The following is a 22225-nucleotide window of genomic DNA, read 5'->3' on the forward strand; positions in this document are numbered from 1 at the left end:
GAAAGCCGTCATAAATTTTGCTGTAGATTTCACTATGTGGTTACAGGAATGGTATGGTTAGGATTTGGAGATGGAGAAAATTATGCTGAGTATTTGCCTTGCCAAATGCTCTTGGTTGGAGGCAGAAATATATTCTGTAACACATTTGGAATTTGTACTTTTGTTCTTGACGGTTGACTTGCAATTTTTCTGCACTATGAGTAGCAGCAGAACCCCGTACTTCAAGTATGAATTTTACATAATACTAAGATGCATTTTCCATTCTGATCTCTATTTGCTGTGTTCCCCTCCCTCCCCTTTTAGGAGGATACAGATCATAATTATTATACTTCAAGGACATATGGCCCATATGATTCTACCAGTCGGGATTTATGGGTCAATATAGATCAAATGGAGAAAGACAAAGTAAAGATTCATGGGATCCTCTCCAATACACATCGACAAGCAGCAGTAAGTTGTAATGCTCTTTTTTTGTTTACTGACATGGATGTTTTTCAGCTGTGAGTGATAAAACAGTTCTAAGTATCAAAATACTCCTGTTTAGAATTTCATTTTTTAATTTCAGTTAAGATTTAAAATTCTGAACAGTGTTGCTATCAAAAGATATCAAGTTGCATTTTTGTACTTGATGTAACAGTCCTTCAGAAATGCCTTTAAGATATATTTTTATATGTACTGTTTTTAAGGTTAGATCTCAAACTAACAGCAAACTAGTTACATTTCTGAAGTTAAAGATGTTACTGTTTTTTCGATTCGAGACAGAACTGGGCTGAGAAGTAAATTGCTGAAATTTTACATTTTCCATTGAATGTATTTGTCTTGACACTTCCATTTTGTATGAAGTGTTTCACTAACTTTTTCTACTGTGAGAATTGATAAAAATCATTCGTATGACAGATAGAAACAGAAGCAATACATGTGATACAGTTCCATGCCAATAACAAATAAATATAATAAAGACTGTAAATAGCAGTCTTATTTAATTTATTGCAATCATTGTAAAATGGGTATGAAAACAGTTGAATGGCTTCTGTATGTAACTGAAAGCAGTATAGTTTACAAGTTATTTTTGCAGATTAGACCTACAGATAAAATTGCATATAGAGCAGCCAATAATGTGTGAATTAAATGCAGAAAGTTACAATTCAGAATGTAGATTATGTTCTTGTTTTGCTTATTCACCACTTTACAATGAAAATTTGTTGGGTTTTCCCAGCGTGGGGGGAAAAAATATCAAGCTAATGCTTTACCTGAAAGTTGTACCATTTTTTGTTTGTTTATTTGTTGCTGTTTTTTGGATTGGTTTTGTGTTTTTTTCTTTTTTTTTTTGTCTGTTTGCTTGTTTCAAGATGTAGTGGTGTTTAACAGTTTCAAAGCTGAGAAAACGTCAAATTAAATTCCTGTTTTTGCTCAGTTTATCTGTTATATCCCTGATGCCAGCCAGGTTGACTGTCTCAGGGGAATGTAAGTGACAGCAAGAAGAAATATCCCAGTACTTAATTCTGAATACAAAAAAGCAGACTAGGGTAGCATTTGTCTAACACAGGGTCCAAATCAGAAAATAATTTCCTCACAGTCTAAAAGACTGGAAGAAGCTAGGGATAATACAATTGCAAGGGCTTAGGCAGTTATATATCTTCGGAGCAGATTTAGTAAAACATTAAATCAGCTTTTTTCTTGAGATGGTTTGTTTTTTAGTGGGTGGTGAGTGAACAGAGAAAGGTACCAAAAAGTATCCCAAAACCTTGCTTTTTGTCATCTGGGATTCTGGTACTTGACAGAGAGAATGGAAACATGGAAAACTAATACAGGAGTTAAAAAAATACCTGTATAAGCTTAAATATATGTATATTAATTATCAGGCCTGGGGCCTAAATATTAGTGAAATTCCATAGAGAAATTTTAACCTGTTTTAATAATTAATGAAGATAACTCCACCTGCGCTCTCTTTCTAAGCACATTTGTTTCCACTTGGTTCCTGAGATTCCTTGCTTCAGAATATTAATTCCAAGAAGGATATTTTGTTCAACTATCGTTCAAGAGATTTAAAATGAAGTAATGCTTCTGGACTGGATGTGGGATTAATGTGGAGCATGGTAGAGGGGAGCCTGGTACCTCAGACTCCTAAGCATGAGGGCTTTGATTTACTCTCCCTATAGCAAGTAGCTGTTAAATATTAATCTTTAAAAAAATTCCTCAAATCTTGTTAGTTCTTTAATACACTATTACATTATTTAATTGTCTATACTAAGTACCTATTATATTGTTAGAATTTAGGGCATTACTTTTTGATTGAAATCAATGGGAGATCTATATCTGATTTGAGTGGGCATAAGATCAAATCTTTATCATTATACTAATATCTTTATTACAGCCATTTAGAGGACTGTGAAAGACAACTGTGCTCCCTTAAAAGCATTTTAATGTTTATTGTGTTATTCAGAGAGTTAATGCTAATAGAAGAAAAGGGATAATTCTATTTAAAGGATAGAGAGAAGTCCTGGTCACAAAATTTACATGATCATGGAAATTATGTGAGGTAAAGCAAGGACGTAATCTGAGTGGAGCACATAAGTGAACATAGCATACAACTTCCCAGCAATGAAAACTTCAAAATATGTCTTAATTTCAAATTTTTTTAATGAGTTTTCTTTTGCATATACCATTGTGATTAAATGTTTGGTTATGTATACATATTTACATACATACAAAAGACGTCATTAAAACCTACTCATTCCAGTTAACACAATGCAAATTAATTCTGTATTCTTTAAAAAAAAAAAAAAAAAAAAGTTGTCAAAATACTATCTTCCATTTCAGTGGAATGAAAATCTGGTTTAGAGTTGCTGTAAATCTTCAGCTGTTAATTTCTCACTAAATAATTCTTAAACGTTTCTAGTAGATATAAATATAATTCTTACATGATAAATACTCAATTACTACTATTAAAAAAAAAATAAGGTAGAAGTTACTTTGTCTTGTTTTTTGTTTTTTGTGGTTTTTTTTTTTTTTTTTTGTGTGTGTGTGTGTTTAATAGTTCTAATAAATTATCAACTATTTCCCTTTCTTAAGTGGAGACATCAAAGCTTAGGGATGAAGCAGAGTCAACAACAATGCTTCATCACAACACTTTTTTTCTGTTGTAACTCCTTTTAAATGCCAAATAGTAAAGAGCTGCAGGCCATTATGCAAGTGGTATCTTTCTATGGGATATAATATTTAAGCCATGAAAATACCTTACTAGAAGTTCAGCAGTTTTTTCTGCCAGGACTACTGATATGCTCAGAGTTGAGGCACGTAGAACACCAAGTGATAATTGCATTGCTGCAGTAGCTAACAAGCTTTGGGAGAGCAGTGGAATAGATGAGAAAGGAGAAAGCAGAGAGGGAAAATAAGTGTGAATTTGAATGGTACTTTATGACGACCTTAGGTGAGGAGAAATCTGTTCTCTAAATCTCTAAATTATAGTTCTCTGCTATGATGTCAGCTGATATAGGATAGATTGACAGAGGAATGAAGTTCCTGTCCCCTCCCCCCCCTTTTTTTTTTTATTTTTCAGTAAGTTTTCTAGTATTGTTGTTACTTTGTTTCTTTATAATATTTTCAGGTCATTGTTTGTTAGCAGGTCTGGGAAGTGGTGTCAGTTGAGTTTGATGAAAAAACTGTTTTCCACTTTTCATCAGATAAGCAACCAAGTAGCAGCAGGGGGTCAGGGAGAGCGTCTGAATCTGAAGGACCATGTGGCTGCGGACTGAACCACCTGCTGGCAAAGGGATCAGGCATCCTGTAAAACTTATATAGTGATGGCTCTTCTTAGCAAAGAACTTTCTAAAATCAACGTATCTTTCTAATTTCATTCTTATGAAGTAGTTATTATGTCTGTTTGAGATGTTTTATTTTCTAAAGTATTCAGTTATGAATGTTCACTGCTTTCAGGTTTTTAAGTGCCAGAATTGTTCCTAGTTAGCTATTGGCAATTTCAAATTTAGAATAATGAGGCTTCAGTAAAAAATCAAAAGCAGTGATTGAAACGGGTATTTGAAGTGGAGGACTCTTCATTTTGTTTTCTGCACAATATTGATTTTATTTTCTGGTGTTGTTCCTTTCAGAGAGTGAATCTGTCCTTTGATTTTCCATTTTATGGCCATTTTCTACGTGAGATTACAGTGGCAACTGGGGGTAAGTGGCTTTCTAACCATTTACTTTGAGTAATTTGAGAAGAGTTTCTTGCAGCTATTTAAAATCCCTTTTTTTCTCCTACATACGTCAAGAGAAACTGCAGCATTTATTTCTTGTTTTCCAGAAGGAGAAAATAGCTGAATATCAGTATAATGGAAAACCTCAAGCTGCTCAAGTTTAACTGTTACAAAACCTTCTCAGTAGAAGACTTTGTAGTATTAATGGTTTTCTATTTAAGTATTCCAGTTGTGTGTCTGTGTCTGCAGCATTTGCACTTGTTGAGATAGTGCTGGAACCAAGACAAGGAGGGAAAACTTAGTGTGTTTGGACTGCATGAGGACAGATTTTCTGTCTGATAATGAGAAATGCTGACGGAAGTATGTAGCTTGTCCTTTATCAGACAAGCTTGTTGTTGAGTGTTGCTGTGGTGCTGTGTATAGTGCCTATTGCAATACCATGCTAGGTAAGAGGTATGATGCAGCCCAACCTCCTAGTCCTGTAGCTCTGTGCACCACTGGTGGCTCATGGTTGGGGTCCTGTCTTCCACTACTACTGGCTGCTGTTTGTTCAGATCTCCTGTGATAGGGATAGCCTCAGCACCTTCTTAACACAATTCCCCTCCTGCCCATGCTCCTTGAAGGAGTATGGAGATGGAAGAGGAGACCAGAGGAAAATTAAATAATACAGAAGAAATCAAATAAGTGAATAGAAGAGTAAGGGTCAGAAGGTAGAAAAAAGACAGGCAGAAGGAAGCATTGTAGAGAATGACGACATCCTCTCATCTCTAACATGTTTATCAGGTTCACAAATTCTAGCTGGTGGAGCTCTGCTGAGAGATATAAGAGGACAAGAAACAAATATAGAAGTTCCTGTTGCCAGAACTAGTCCTGCCTAGTCTCTGGTTAAGTTTTCTCCTTCTGATGTTGTGCGTAACCAACCATGTGTCACTGGAGCTCTGAGCAGGGAAGGTACTCAAAAATTTCAGGGTGGGAGCAGAAACCAGAGCTTCATCAAGAGTAGGAGGTGCAGGTTGCTGACTGATGCTGTGTTAAGGTCTCCATTTTTGTTTCTAAAGTAGAAGAATAGAGTAGGTGAACAGAGTTGAAAGAAGTCCAATATTAAATGGTCAATTTGCAGTCAAAAAAATTTAAAAAAAAAGAAAAAAAAGAAAAAAAAGAAAAAGGAAGAAAAAATAAAAAAAAAAAGGATGCAGAATTATAGGTTGACTTCAGTATCAAGGTATTTTCTTCTTGGTCAGCAATGTTCTTGATGCTGAGATAGATCAGATGAGCTATAAACAACTGATTGTAATGTTGGGGACTGCCTGAATACCAGTAATTAGGGAGATGGGGAAAGGGAGGATGGACACTATTATGAATTAGGGTAATGGGGAAGGGAAGGAGGGCGATAGAAAAGATAGGAAAGACGAAGCAAGGAGTCTTTATAGGAAGCAAAAGGGAGATAGTCACCACCATGGATCCAGTGTGGTTCATAGTTCAGTTATTGATCTTTAGTAGCAGTGGGTTGTCGGGCATTGTTGTTCTGTTGACGACGATGACAGCAACGGTGACCATGGTGATGATGGGCCCTTCTCAATGCTTTCAAAGTGGTTGAGTCATCTGTGTTTGGAGTGACAGCTCAAATCCAAAGTGTCAGCTCTCCTTGGAGTGGCAGTTTCTGGCTCTGGGATCTCGGCAGAAACTCCTTTGTTCCTATCTTCCGGGCCTTGCCAGCAGATAAGAGGGAGCAGGAATACCCATCTGCATCCTGTTTTTCACAGGACACGATGGTATCATTCCCCAGTTTTCCTATACCAAGCTGGAGCTATTTAGTCACAGGCCAGATCTTTCACCAGTAAACACTCCTGAGCACTCTCTTCCAGAGGCAAGCAGCTTTGGAGGAAGGTGCTTTCAAATGTCCACAAAGTGATGTTGATTGCCGCACGGTAGCACCCATCACTTGCCTCCTCAACAAATCAGAGTCTTCTCACAAGAAATACCTCAGGAAGCAAGCTTTGAGCCAAAAAAACAAAGAAGGATTCTCACAGGAGTTTAATTTTTTGTGGTCTGAAAGAATGTAGTGGATGGTGCTACACAGCTAAAGCAGCAGCAGTAAGAAGAGCGTTCATTCTGTAAATGTCCCCTAATTCTTTCTTACTGCTGAATTTGATTCATGGAAGCATTTAAAGTTCACTCTTCTTCAAGTAATTTCTCTATTACCAGTCTTAACTTTTAATAGAAGTCCTGAATCTTTACCACTTCTGTCATTAAAATGCTACATTCATCAGGCTCTACGAACTGCTCCCAAAGACCTGAGAGTAAAATGAAGCTCCCAAGAAGAAATGTGTAACAGTAATTTGTGAGGAAAAAATTTTGCTGTAGAGAATTTCAAAATAAATAAAGAAATAAATACTTGCAGGCATGTGGAATTAACTGAAGTTTGCAACACTCTTTTCTGTTGCTATTAAAGTTAATGGAACTCTGAATGATAGTTCTGCTTTTTGTTTTTCTCTGCTTCTACTAACTACATTAGTACTGCAGTGAGTAGATTATGGATTAATGTCATGCTAAATGGGACTTTAACATCAATCCCTTTATTAAAGGCCGTTGACATTAGCACAGAGATACTTCTGTTCCTCATGTGTCACTCATTATTTTAAAAACTCAAAATTAAGTCTGAAAAAGTGAGAACTTCAATGTTCACTCTTGATAAAGCTCAGTAACTGTAAGTTATCCTGTCCATTCACAGCAGGATGCAATTTAGACAACTTTAAGACTTTAAAGAAACTTGAGGGAAAAGAAAGACCTACTTCTGTCAAAACTCTCTGATAAATGTTCTGCTTTTATTCTATTTGAAATTTTTGTTTCAATAAGTTTTTTGTGATTCAGCATGTCTTATATCAAAGAGTCACAGAAAGGCTGAGGTAGGAAAGGATTTCTGGGTCTGTCTGTTCCAACCCCTGCTCAGGCAGACACCCAGAGCGGGTCACTCAGGTCCATGTCCAGGTGATTTTGCAAGATCTTCAAGGAGGAGACTCACAATCTCTCTGGGCAACCCAGACTCAGGCACTCTCACAGTACAGAAGTACTTCCTCATGTTTAGAGATGGAACCTCCTGTGTTCCAGATTTTGCCCATTGCCTCTTGTCCTGGCACCGGGCACCATTGAGAAGAGCCTGGCTCCATCCTCTTTGCACCCTCCCTTCAGGTATTTATATGCATTGATTAGATGCCTGAGACTTGTCCAGTCCAATTTTCTCTACCTCTCCTGATAGGAAATGTGCTTCCTCGATCATCTTGGTAGCCTTATGTAAGGCACTCTTGAGTATATCCATGTCTCGCTTGTATTGGGATGTCCAGAACTGAAGACAGTACCCAGGGACAGCCTCACCAACAGAGTAGAGGGGAAGTATCACCTCTCTTGACCTGGCTTTCTTGGCTGACTTTTGGCTAATGCAGTCAAGAGTACCATTACCCTTCTTAAAGGTGAAAGCATCTTGCTGACTCACTTTCAGATTAATGTCCACCAGGATGCCCAGGTGCCTTTCTGCAGAGCCACTTTCCAGCTGGGTGGCCATCAACAAGTGCTAGTGCCTGGAGTTGTTCCTGTCTACGTACAAGACAATTCATTTTTCCTTGTTGAACTTCATGCGATTTTTGTTTGCCCCATCTCTCCATCCTGCTGTACTTTAAAAGTAAATGGTAAGGATAGGCTGCAAGTGCTTTTTAAACTGTATAGTCTACTGTTTCTTAGTAGGTTACATTTTTACAGTGGTATTTCCATTATTAGAGTTTTGGAAGACTTTCAGAGATTATTATGGAATAAAAAGAGTGACGAAGTTAACATGTACAGATTCCATATGTCAGATGTACACTTCTTGGAGAACAAGATGGGATTAATTATGTTAATGATAACACTTCAGACTATTTTTACCTCCAGCCATGAATTAAATAACCTTGTTAAGAGGAAAATTGAGGACTATGGCACATTAAATTCTTGACACTATAGAAGTGGTTTCTTCAATTCTTCATGTAGGTTGCGTAGTGGTGTAGTTTCCAAGTTACTTACGATGACTTTGAAATTGTTGAGGTGTATACTCAACTTTTTTTTTTTTTTTATGTTTAATGAATACTTACTAAGAACAGGGATTAAAAATAATTAATTTGAGCACTCCATTCACTGTTGTCCTCAGCATATCTTTAGCAGGGCTATTTACTTCATAACTAGAAGTTAAGATGGTTGTGTAGTTATTAATGTAATTAGTGATTTGTGCTTCCTTGGGATGTGGACATCTCCCCAGGTTTTTATATACTCCGTTTTTAAGGCATCCTCTTGTTCTCTTGTGATTTTCATTTTTAGCAATGGAAATGCAATAGTGGATTTGTCATTAAAAAGAAAGTCGTGTGTAATTACCTAAGAATCAGAGTTTTTCTCATAAATAGCTATCAGCTTGTTCTGTTGTGGTGTTTTTTTGTTTGTTAGTTTGTTTAAGATTTTTGAAGCTGTTTCTGCTAAATTTTCTCTGTCTTTGGGGAGCTTTTCTAGACTGATCCATACAATTCTGTCATGACTTGAAATTTCTGACATTTAAATTGTTTGTTTTGATCCGTCTGTCACATTTTATTCCCAAACAAAATGAGTTTTGCAAAATAGAAGTCAGTGCAAGTATTAACATGCTGATTATTACTGTGTGCATGGATGAATGGTTCTCTAGCAAATTCATCTCAGTTAATTATGATATAGTTATCAAAATGAATTGAAAGAAATTGTTACTTCTTGAATGCAAGTTCCTAAAATTTTAAGTGTAATTACTTTCAGCAAACTAAAAATGGAAATTAGATTTGTGATCTAAATCCTGAAGTTAATTTTTCCACTCAACCTTACCTTGGTCAAGTAACTATTAATTTCCAAGTTGAAGGGGCAGTGAAACACTGAAGCTTAGTTTGCTCTGGTATGTGAATGTATAGATTCTAACAAGATGAACTGTACAAGGATGAGAGGCTTTTAATGATCAGACGGCAGAATAAGTGAGAAGTTCACTGTTGGAGTTGCAGCAGTGTATTAAGGAGCTAGGAACCCCGTGAACTGAATAGGATGAAATAAACTTATAAAACGTACTATCAGGAAGTAAACATTAACATAAAAACAGTTGATTACTGTTCAGTGAAGGTAAGTAAAAGGGCTATGTGACACCGTTATTGCCTTGTGAAAGTTAAGCTGATGATGGGTTGATCACAGATAGTTGTGGAAGGGGCACTTAAAGTGCATAGAGTCTGAAATAACTCTGCCATGAGCTATGTCATAGCCTGCAGACAAATTTACAAGTCAAATGAATAGATTATATACAAAGGAAACAAATCATCTAGCGGTATTGACTTCTACATCTGTGTTTATCAACCTAAATTTGTGTAGTCAGGAGAGACATAGTTTGGTATTCATAGTCAGCAGTCTGTTGCATCCTGTGTCCAATTCTCTCTGTTTACACTCTCTCTCTCTCTCTCTCTCATATGTATGTATACATGCGTGTGTCTGTATAAAGGGACCGCTCTGAAATTAATGCCTCCTATTTATTATGTTGCCCCCACAACCTCAGAGGCAGGTGTTGGTGGCGTGGCAGTTTTGAATGAACCTTCCTGACAGTTTTCCATTACATTCTGTTGCCGTGTGATGGATGGCAGCAGGGAAGCATTGTGACAAAACGGCATCTGACCTTGGAGTACATTAGAAGCAAAAGTGTGGAACTGAATTCCTTCATGTGGAAAGTAATTGCACCCATTGACACTTGTTGATGCTTCTGAAAACCGATCACTGGATGTGAGAGTAGTGGGGTAATTGGTGGTGCATTTCAACTGCAACAACAGCGACCATGGGGCACCTCCACTGATGCAGATATTTATGAATGTAGCATATGGGCTCTTGTTCATGATTGGCAAAAATGCACAGCTAACGTTGGTGACTACATTGAAAAGTAATGTTATTGAGCTTTTAGTATCTGTTGTAGTTTCCATGGAAATAGGAGGCATTACTTTCAGAGCAACTTGTGTGTATACATACATGAGACTGCAAAGACATTCTGAGATGAGGAGCTCAGGTATAGATGTTTACATTTTGAATGTATTAAGCTGGGTTAATGAACTATTGAGTTATTTTACCAGCTAGCATGAAAGCAGCTTCAAAACTGTCCACCTAACCCATGCAGTAGCAAAAACATAAATACAAATCAGGAAAAAATATGAAACAAACAATTCAAAGTTCTTGCAGAGAAAAATATTATTCAAAGTGTTCTTCATAGGGAGGCATTTTATGTAGGAATTGCAACAAGTAAGTTCTTCTAGAAAGCTTGCCAGGTGCTAAAACAAAGGTAGATAAAAAAGGCATCTTGTAAGCAATTGAAATAGCCCTGAAAATATTTCAGATGTTTGATACAGCCAGGGATGCCAAATACAGTATGTATTGGACAAACATAGCTAAAGATGACAGGGGACTGATGCGGAGTTACAGCAACAGGAGCAAAAAACGTGCAGTATGTTTTGAAGTAGGGTCGGGATGGGCCTTTTATACACCAACCATGTATTTCCTCACTTCTGTAGCTTATTGCTCAGAGATCTGGAAATCAGACAGCTTGTCAGGCACTTCCAGGGTATCCAACAGACCCAAAGCTTTGAAGCATCTCAGCAGAGCAGTCAGCTATTCCAGGCTGAGATTTTTGAGACAATGACTCCTAGTCATCTTGTAGGAAGTACCCCTGAGACTGGGGATTCATTCTCATGTAGCCCTGATGAAGCTGGAGCAAGCAGTTAAATTTGTAAAGACTGTGTTGAGAAAAGTTGCCAATAAAATAACAGCAACAATACTAATGTTTGATAAATGAGCCTTTGATGGAGGAACATCCTGAAGCAGTAGGCCTTGACGTTATTTGTAATAAGCACTAATACTACCATTAGTAATGGCAGAATTAGTGGACAAAATGAAATTACAATATTAAATCTCACTGTGATCAAATAAATGTTAGAAATTTTCTGAAACAGAAATGAAGAATTCTTTGTATGGTCATGCCTAATATCAGTTTATGTCTTTAAAAATATTTGTATTTATTAAAGAGGGGATCTTTGTGCATCTAAGGTGACACTGCTCAGCCTTTCGTCAAAACTGAAGATGTTTTACCTGTTACTGACCCAAAGTGACCTTACAGACCCTGAAAATATTGAAATTAGTTTTCTTCTGAATCCTGCTGTTATCAGAGCTTGCATCACTGAGCCACTGCGAGGCACCTGAGCGCAGTCTCTCAACAGCTCACCAGCTGGAACAACAGATTCACAGTCATCTTTTATTCTCATGAGAAAGACTCATGTTTATTCCAGTATCAGACTGCTCAGAAGTGTGTGTATGATTTGTAACAACAGAGGGAAAAATTTGAGTTAACTAGCTAGTTAGCTGCTTAAATGTGTAATTTTGAGATGTTATGAAGATTCTTTAGGACATGGAATGTTTAAACAAGAAAATGATATCCATGTTTGACTGTTCTTTTCCTAGACACCCCAGGAGGAATGCTATGAAAAATAATTGCCAAACTGCAGAGAATTCTAATGTAATTTTGTATCATGTTTTGCAACACTTTATTTTCAGGGAGTAAGAAAATGGAAAAAGGATATCTATGCTGCAGGAATAGGGAAAAAAAAAAAAAACTGAGGTTGCACTACCTGAGCTCCATCTTTCTGTTTTGTCCCCCAGAGCAATAGCTCTGAGCAGGAAGGAAATCTGTCTTCCTGGGTGGTGTGCTAGAAGATGTAGAGAATGTCACTGTACTGAGTGGAGCATGTTATTACAGCCTGACAGAAATTTCTGGTTGTTCTGCTGCTCTGATCTCTTCAACAAAGGAGCCTCCAGGAAATATGTTCACCCTTAATGAAGAGCAATTTGATAACAAAACTCAACCTATGGGTGACAGCTGCTAAATGGTAAGGGTGATATAAAGCAGGGTGTGTATCACAGTGTTTCTAGCCAAAATCAGTGACGATGACTACCATGTGTCTGTTGCAGGGGATCGTACTTGCCATCACCAGCAGGCAGCCTGCTATGAAAGGGCTGTGGAAAGTCACCTGTTGACTGGCAGAGATCCATTCAGACAATTGCACTTTTTAGCTGCTTATATCCTGTCTTTTTCTGAAGTGCTGTATTATGATGCAGCTGATAATATTTCTTCCTCTCTGTACAACTTTCTTTGTCTTTCACTCCTGTGACTAAGTGTCCCCTTTGGAACTACCTTTCTCCTTTCTGTAAGGGGCTACCTTTCTACCAGCTTCCCCTAGAAATACTGCTTTGTCTTGCTTTACATCAGCAAATTCTATTTCTGTGCCTGCCCTTATGCTTTTTTCTGTACAAATTAGACCAGAAACACTTAGGGCAAAGATAATGATATGCTTTGGGGGAGAAAAAAAATCCATATGCTTTGACATCACTCTGACCTTGACATACACAGGCATTTGCCGGATTTGAACTGTGAAGTTTATTGGAAGTAGTTACACAGAAGTAGTTACACAAAACTTAAAGTGACTACACTTGTATTTGTCTATGAGGCTCTGTTTCATAGAATGACAGATAATTAACCGACACATGGAATGTCAAACAAATACTGAAATAATTTTGTGGATCAGATAATAATAACTTGCATGGCTTAATGTTAGGGTAAATAGCCTACAGGATAGCCAGCTGAACAGCAGGGAATTGGTAGGTATATGCAGTGTCTAAGATAAAACTCTACAATAAAGAGTGGATATCTTATGTTGTCTTATTAGTAGCATTACTAGAATTTAATAATATTGTGTTTTTACATAATTATAAAAATTTTTAATGCATGACAAGCCTTTATTCCTGAATTTCCCACTAAATATAGTGTTTATTTGGTCCATTGTATGAGTTTAAAAAGTAAACTTCATTTATACTGCAGATCCAACAGACTTTGTAAAATCTGCTGTGTATATCCAGCCTCATAAAGTTTTATGTGGTTTTATTTTGTATTTTCTACCCTTATAGCTCTTTTATATCCTATTCTTAATGTATAAGATGGAATAATCAAACACTGCAAACCCCAATGGAAAAGTCATTTACAAAAACAAAAAATTATTTCCAAACCAAGACGTACCAATCGAAATCTCATGAGAATAGTGGATGAGATATTTGATTTCTAATTAGAGGGGGAAATTTCTTACGAAGAATGGGAAATCACAGAAGTGCAGAGGTTAGAAGGAATCTCTAGTCCAACCTCCCGTTAAAACCTTTCCCTACAGTACACACTAACCTACAGTAGGTTACACAGGAAAATGTCCAGGCAGATTTTGAATGTCTCCAGGGAAGAAGACTCCAAAACCTCTCTGGGCAGCCTGTTTCAGTGCTCTGATGCTGTCAGAGTACAGATTTCTTTTTTCTCATGCTCAGGTGGAGTTTCCTGTGTTTCAGTTTTTGTCCACTGCCCCTTGTGCTGTTTGTAGGTACTGTCAAAACAGGCCTTTTCTTGCTATGATACAGTGTTGCATTCGAATCATAGAATGGATTTGGTTGGATGGGGTAGTTCCAACCCACCTGCAATTTGCAGGGTATCCAGCCACCAGATCAGATTGCCCATGTTGCTGTCCAGACTGGCCTTGAGATTTCCAGAGTTGGGGCAGAAACAACCTATCTAAGCAATAAATTTCAGTGCCTCACCACCCTCTGAGTAAAAAATCTGTTCCTAACATTTAACTTAAATCTTTCCTCTTTTAGTTTAAAGCTTGTCCTATCACGATCAGACAGTGTAAAAATTCAGTTCCCTTCCTGTTTGTAAGCTCCTTTCAAGTACTGGAGTAAATGATATCTTGTTGTCAAAGTCTTGGACCTCATTAAGGGTGCACGGTCCATAAAGCTGAGTATCATAAAATATTACTTCTATAGGTCTACTTCATAAAGTAAAAAATAATTATATATGTATATGCTGACAGTTGGTTTCAAACTTTGAAATATTTTTTCAAATGAGATCTTTCAAAGCGTGGATAAGTTAGAGACCAGTTGGGCTGGGAAATGTGTTGAATATGCAGCTTGTAATCAGTATAACTTATTTCATACAAGGACTACTCTAAATTGCAATATTTAGTAAGAGGTGAAGCATTATTATTTTGAATTCTATCCAGTTACAATTTATGTCTATCCTTTTTCAAAAAGTTAATGTACAGCTTTGACTAAAGCTTGGTTCTTTCTCCTCTTAAATAAGATTTAGAGCAGCTCTGTGGAGAAGGACCTGGGGGTCTTGATAGATGAAAAACTTAACATGAGCCAGCAGTGTGCCCTTGCGGCTCGGAAGGCAAATGGTATCCTGGGCTCCATCAAAAGAGGGGTGGCCAGCAGGGACAGGGAGGTGTTCAGAGAAAAGAAGGCTGTGGGGTGACCTCATTGCAGCCTTTCAGTACCTAAAGGGAGCCTACAAACAGGAGGGGAATCAACTCTTTGAAAGGGTAGATAACAGCAGGACAAGGGGAAATGGTTTTAAGTTAAGGGAGGGGAGATTTAGGTTGGACGTCAGGGGGAAATTCTTTACAGAGAGAGTGGTGAGGTACTGGAACAGACTGCCCAGAGAGGCTGTGGATGCCCCGTCCCTGGAAGTGTTCAAGGCCAGATTGGATGGGGCCCTGGGCAGCCTGGTCTAACATTAGGTGGAATGGTTGGTGGCCCTGCGTGTGGCAGGGGGGTTGGAGATTCATGATTGTTGAGGTCCCTTCCAACCCTGGCAATTCTCTGATTCTGTGATTTGTTCTGAGAAAGCTCAGTTCCTAATAATAGCAATTAAATGCAACATTCTGTTGCAAGCTTTTCAGTGTGTTGGTCCCATGTGCATTAGAGTGAAGGCTCTTTAGTTTCTCAGAGGAAGGTTCTGTAAATGGAAGGTTAAGACTTGGAGTGTGAAATCATACATGTTATGTGATGCTATTGCTGTCAGGCACCACATAACAGTGCTGGTAGCTCACAACAACCAGGGGGATTTGTCTCCTTTGTCTATCTGTACCTGCATTAAATATATGTTCTTAATCGTAACATGATGATGAAATTTCTATTTTCCCTTATATTTATGGTGAATTCTATGGACTCCTGCATTGACTGGTTTGTCTGACTCATGAAGCCATTTGGCTTCATTTCTCACTCAGAGAATCTAATTTTATTTAATTAATAAGGGGAAAGAATTACAAAAATCCTTGTAACAAAGCCCTAGTTTCCAACTTGGAATATCTTGGTAGATAAGTTTATTTTTTACCTCTTTTTTGTGTTTCAAGTTTACTAATTCATTGGGCCATTGGCAGTATGTTCAAAGCAATTGTAGCAGAAGTGTGGAGATTCTGTTTGCTGTGTAGTAAATCACCTTGTTGTTGTCTTAAATAAAAGTTTGAAAGCTTAGAGAGGCTTAAATAAAATCAGTGAAGGATTTAAAAATGAATACTGAAATCATTGCTGGAGAAATATGATTAGCAAAACAAATTGTGTCCTAAAATGGTTCCAGAGCAGCCCATAGGGACCCAGCACCAATCCTTGCTGAGGAGAAGGCTGGAAATATTCTGGGGAAGCCATAAGAAGACATCAACAAAAAAGACTGAAACCATTCTACTGGTACTTTGGCCCTGCATTAAAAGGCTGTTTTGTTACTCAGTTTTACATGTTACCGGTAGCCTTATTAAAAAATAAATGTAACTTCTCTTTCTTGTTATTAAGCATCTGCTTTGTATCCAAAGTTACTGATTACCCATAATTTCCATTTCTTATCTCTGTTTCTGAGGACTGCTGGAGAGCATGAAAAGAACATGAATCAAACCATATAAGCCTTTTTATGTTTATTACTTCACATAAAGTATTCTAATTTCCCTATTTGGGATCTGCTAATGTCAGAGGAAGTGTCTACATCTATAATTTCACTAGGAACAGGCAGTATTGGGAATACAGATTTTTCTAATATCTTGAGGGTACTGCATTGTGGATGTGATGACTGTCCTCCCTTTTGGCTCCTGGAGAAATTTAAGAAAAGCTAATTGCTACTCTACATTTAAAACAGTGTATGCAACAACTGTCTGAATCGCATTATGAAAAATTACTTGTCTTTTGCCAACCTCTTCATTATAATAGAATCTCTTTCTTGGCATCAACCTTGTGTAGAGCCAGTCTTTGCTAAATTCATTACCATTGCAAATTGTCAGATTGATATCAGCCAGTTGTCTGAAACAAAGGGCTTTGAAATAGGTTACCATGGATCTTTGTCAGTTTTGGCCTGGGACCTTAACTGGGATCTAAATTTCTTCCCTCACTTCTACTTCTCCTTATAGTTTTTGCCCTGACTCCATTCCCATCCTTTCCTCCTATCAGTCATTTGACTGAGTGTCATGCCCAATCTTGAAGCTTTCTCCTGCATATGCTTGCTCCTGAGGATAATTCCAGATATAAGTAGGGGAGAAGAAACACCTACGATCAGCTAATAGATTAATTCTGTGCTAAAGTATTGATTTCGTTATAAGACTGTCATGAGCATTTGCAGGGTTAGAAAATGGAGTGTTGTTATTTTTATAGAATGTTGACCTCAAAAGTAAGCCATTGTTTTATTTCCTCTTAATTCAAACAGCTTCTTCATGTTTCTGAGCATTGACGGGACTACAGAGGTTATATTTCAGGTCTATTACCACTAATAGTGGTACCATATAATAGTAATAATTCCACATATGACTTCTTTTTGGTTGTGATGTGCAAATAGATTCCCAGTTCAGTGTTCCTCCAAGTGTTAGCAGATTCAGAGTTTTCTTGTGTTTTCCAGAGACAGCACTGGCATAACTTGGTCAAAAGGGTCTGCTCTGCATTTCCTGTTAGAAGTGTTTTAGCCTGAGTCGTTGCTATAGTAAAGCTGTTCCAGCTGACATATAGCCTATAACTCTATCAACCAACCTAAAAAAAGAAAACCAGATCTTGTAAAACCGAATCACGACCTTTGATGCCTAAGGGGCCAGTTATCATGAAAAGTACTTTTGTAGCTATTTATTTGCTCAAGTAGAAACGGTTGTTTTTAATTTCAGGCTCCTATATGTAGTAGTCTGGGACAGGTCTGCACATCTGAGAGTACTCTAACTCTAAAGACTGTTGAAGAACACTTGAATGTGGGTTGTTCTAAGAGTCAAAGGACTTTATTGGCTTGCTAAAAGTGACTCTGGCATTATCCTGTTGTTTCATCAAATAAATATTTTTATTAATATAATAATAACAATAACATATTAATAATAAAATATTTTATAACAGTTATTAACAGGATTGAGCTAGCTTGGTAATTGATAGAGCATGAGCTGAATGGCAGTAGATGTGGGATTCCATATATCTCAATGGCAAGATGCAGTGAAACCAAATAAAGCAAGGTGTTATCAGGGTGTTATTTAGCAATAGCTTAATAGTGTAATAAAAGTAAATTTCTATATACTTTTTTTTTTTTTAACTGCAGTTTGTGTTCTGCTTTATTCCTTACCTTATGTGGGGGAGTCACGAAGCATAGAATAATGATACTATCTCAGGAGTGTTCACTGTGATTCTTAAATTCTACCTCTTTCAGTCCTATGCATTAAATTACAGAATTTGCTTCTTTGGAGTAGATTTCTGTGCTTTATAATTAAAAGACATTATACATATTATCCTTTTTATTTTCAGATTTCTATCTCCTAATTTCTACCTGTTTAATAGAATGAATTGCAACCAGTCACATTTCATTCACAAAAGGTCATTCTCGAATCTGTTAGACCTGGAGACTTTAGGGCCCCCTTAACATATGCAGCAATTATGTGAAATGTACACCTTCTTTTTCTAAAGAAGGTGTTCCTACCTGCTGCTACTGCTTCATTTCCTTCACTTTAGCAGCTCTGAGCTGTAAATTGTTAAGCGTCAAACTGCAGTTATGTCAGCAATTATGTGATTGTCCTCCCTCAAAAAGTCTATGTCTGTGTTTCCCGGAAAAATTCTTCAGATCTTCTTCAAAACACGTTATGTTTTCTTAGCTGTTCTACTAATTTTCTGGCTTCTTTTAAATAGTAACATGAAAGAAAAAGCCACTTTTTAAGTTGGAGGAGATACACTTGCACTGCCCTTCAACATCCAGCCAGCAGCTCAATCAGATGCACAAAAATCTTTAAAGAAAACTTCAGAGTTTTTACAACTGTTCCATAAAAGCTGTAGCTTTTATGACTGTTTTAGTTATTAAGTCTAACTTCTAGTATAAACATGGGTTTTTGATAATACAGAGATGAGGAAGTTGCACACTCAGCCATAAAAATGTCAAATAGTATTTGGCAGTAATTCAAATGTATTCACTCAAAATGTACTGAAAAGTTTTGGTAGAACTACTTCTGTTCTTTGGTACTTCTAAGAACTTGGAGTGTTCTAAAATCTTGTCCTAGTTCTCAAACTGAAAAGTATAATTATTCCAGTTTTTATAGATATATTTTGCACCCGTTTTCATGGAGGAGGAAAGGACAGCAGATGTTTATGAGTGTATCAGTGATTTTAACCTAGCTAAAAAGTACCTCAAGTGTATCCTATCAAGCACTCTGGAAATAAGATGTTGGAGTCATTTCATTTTTTGAGAGGCAAACTATATGGAGTTTATTATCAGTGTTGCTTATTGAGAAGACACAGTTTTGCTGGAAACTGAAACAGAGCACAAGTATAGTGTCTGTCCATAAATGTACATCTTAAAAAGTTGATCAATTGTAAGTTACAGCAGTACAGTTATCAATTATTTCAGTAGGTTTAATTATGTACATTTAAAATGTGCATTTACTATGGTAAATTATGTACTTTCTTTACCGTAAAACAAACAGGTAGAAAAATATATGAGAAGTACTTTTTATCCTTAGTTTATTTTAAAACTCACGTGGTTGTCAGTTTGCAGACTGGAGTTCTATGTGTATGTTTTATTGGCAGGAAACTAACCTACTTCTGTCATATATTCTTGTTAAGTTCTTGTTAAGATTGAGGAAATTGGAAGAATCGCATTTGTATTGAATCTCATGCAACATCGTTTTCCTTTCATACATGTTAAGGTATTTGTCTTCCAGGCAAAATTATAGTACTGGCTAGGCAAGCTCAGGAAGGTTCTAAACTCCTTCTGTGCTGACATTTGTTTTGTTATAAATTTAGTGATTCTGGCCATCAGTTTAGATATTAAAAGTCAGCTCTACTAACTGAAGCCTCTTAAACTTACCAAATGTTTAAAAACTAAATATTCAGTGCTTCCTATGTATAAATCTTTTTTTTTTTTCCTAATATAGCCATATATTTGTGTTTTTACCTTGTATTCACATTACAAGGATGCCACATTCAGGTCAGTTTTTTCTTAGTTTTGTTTCTAAATGATGTCTTATACAGTGAAATGTAATCACCTTTATTGACTTGCTGTTCCTCCTGGGTCATAGCGTCTGCTGTGCTTGCCATGGTGTAGGCCATAGAATGCTGCCCCAATGGAGACAGCTCTTCAGTTTTACTTCTTTAGGAGAAATCGATTGCTGAAACTGAGGACAAGCGATAGCTTTTATCCTTCCACAGATGTTTGCAAGGTTTGATCTTTTTGATGTGTACTGTATGAAATTGCTCATCTGATAGAGACCTATTTTTTTTTTTTTTTTTTGTAATTATAGGCACCTCTGAGACACATTATAACATTTTTTCCTGTTTTATCTGTATAATGTTCTTTTTGGGAAAATGTTCCTTTTAGAATAGTGCAAACTTCTAAAGGGACGTGAATTCCAAAATACGGAGCTACTACTCCATGGCAATCAGTGCTTGGCATTAGCATGGTATGGCTCAACTTCAAGAAAATTCTGAGGTTAGTTCTCTGCCTCTGTATACTATCCCCCTCTGTATGATGGATAGTTAGGTGATCAGAAGGTAGAGTATGTGACTTTTTGTTGGGAACATCCTGACTTTCCATTTGTCTCTCTTCAGCATCACCCTCAGCAGTCAGTTGTGTCCCCTCCACTTGTTGGAAACCTGACTACTGAAAGAACAAACAGCAGTGTTTGTAGGCACCTTATCAGCATGTTGGCAGTAAGGCATAACGTACTGATGTGCTCATGAATTGTACTGTAACTGAACAGCAATTCTGTAGAATGATGGTTCTGTTGTAACAATTAAGTTATGCATTTTGATAATATGGCAAGTAACTTTGTCACCTTGGTATATTAATGTAAAACTGGAACTGTGCGGAAAAATAGATGATGTTTAGTCAACCTACCCTTTAAGCAGGACCAAAAGTATATTCAGGTGGTCTCCAAAGATAACAGTATACAGGGATAAACTTCAGTGAAAACAGAATGTAAGGTGTAATGGAAATGAGTGCTCATTTTGAATAGGTTTACGGAGATCTTGTCATCTCATTATTTTCTGTGGCAGAGTAATATTCTTGTTTATATTTTTACTTCAGATAATCTAACATTGTTCTTTCAGTCTGTGGGGTATTCTCTTTTTTTCTTTTCTTTTTTCTTTTTTCTTTATACTTCTGTGGCTCTCTCTATAACATCCATTGAGTCTACACAACTGGAACAGCGAAATTAGTAACATTATAATTTTTACTCATTGATCAAAAGGTTAGTTGAAAGACATGTTTTGTCCTCAGGATGTTTCTGCATGTGTAAATATTAGGAATTCTTTTGTCTCACATTTTGTTATAATTAAATGAGTCTGAGAATAGCAGAAAATTGTACAAATTGGTGGGACCTCATTCCTGGAGGTGAGGAGAAAAACCACAGCCTGCCTAGCATTGCTCAGGTTAGCTCCAGAAAAGTTGAGGTCTTTTCATAATTCCAAAAGATGATGACCTAGATGAGTCTAGTGTGTCCTTAAAAGGCTATTTGTCCTTAATAATGAATGGGCATTCTTTTTGGATGTCCTGGTTTTAGATCTGGCAGAGTTGATTTTCTTCATAGGGTCTGGTATGATGGTAAATTTTGTTTTTAAGAGAAAAACAATGTTAATAACAAATTGATGTTTTAGTTGTTGATGAGCAGTTCTGTGCAGAGCCAAGGACCTTTCAGTTTTTCAGCTTCTGCTGCTGCCCTGTTAGTGAGGGTCTGGAAGCACAAGAAGCTGCAATGGGACAGAACCAGGGCTGCTGACCTGAACCACCCAAAGGGATATTCTGTACTACATGGTGTCATGTGAAAAAACTTGAAAAATTGTAAGGAGCAGCCACTACTTGGAGACTGGCTGGACTGCAGTTGGGAGGTGGTGAGCAATTGCGTTGAGCATCAATAATTTTGCAAATATAAATATATAAATATATATATATATATATATAGTAATGATAAAAATAATAATTACATATTATCTTTTTTTCCTCTTCCATTTCTATCTTAGTAAATAGTTTTTGTCTCAACCCATGAGTTCTACTCTTTGAGTAGAACACTCTGAGTTCTTCTCTCTGATTTTCTTCCCTGTATCACTGGGAGATGATAGGGATTAACAAGCTATTGTGTGGTATTTAGCTACCTGATGAGTTAAATCACACCACGGGGAAAGAGGAAAAAACTAATTTGCTAAGACATCCTATGTCCAGACATAATTTATGGGAATTCTGTACTCAGAACAATTTTGGAATGTGCTTTTATGTGGCCCCAGAAAGATTATAAATTGACACATTTCTTTGTTTTGGGTAAATATATTTCAGAGAAGAAAAAAAGGATGAATAAATACTAACACATCCATTTTCATACATTTATTTACATGACATTGGAATTATGAAAAATATAAATTACAGGGTTTGATTGATATAAAGCAATGGTAGTCAGCTTTATAAATTCATCTTTAAGAGCTTGAGACATTATGTAACTAGACAGGGATTAGGGTCGTTTTACTGTATTGCTGTATGCCATAAAATGTGATTAAAAAAATCTGGACTTTCTTGTGAAACATTATTTTCTTTCTACCCCTCTTCCTCTGATAATATTGAATTTTAGTTGAGGCTATACTTCTGCTTTTGTTCTTTGTTGATTTTTCCTGGAGATTTTCATTTG

At 36.9% G+C, this 22225-nt stretch overlaps 1 protein-coding gene across 1 annotated transcript in view; it reads left to right on the forward strand.

Annotated features, from left to right (window-relative positions):
* The window catches only part of PLXDC2 (plexin domain containing 2), a 238889-nt gene that overhangs the window by 133410 nt on the left and 83254 nt on the right, over nucleotides 1-22225 (forward strand). Inside the window, exons 3-4 of the mRNA XM_031614427.2 lie at nucleotides 304-450; nucleotides 4110-4179. Coding sequence (XP_031470287.2) covers nucleotides 304-450; nucleotides 4110-4179 — 217 coding nt within the window. The remainder of the gene's footprint in view (nucleotides 1-303; nucleotides 451-4109; nucleotides 4180-22225) is intronic.

This window comes from Phasianus colchicus, chromosome 6 (assembly GCF_987193195.1).
Source record: "Phasianus colchicus chromosome 6, bPhaCol1.hap1.1, whole genome shotgun sequence".
Classification (NCBI taxonomy): Eukaryota; Metazoa; Chordata; class Aves; order Galliformes; family Phasianidae; genus Phasianus; species Phasianus colchicus.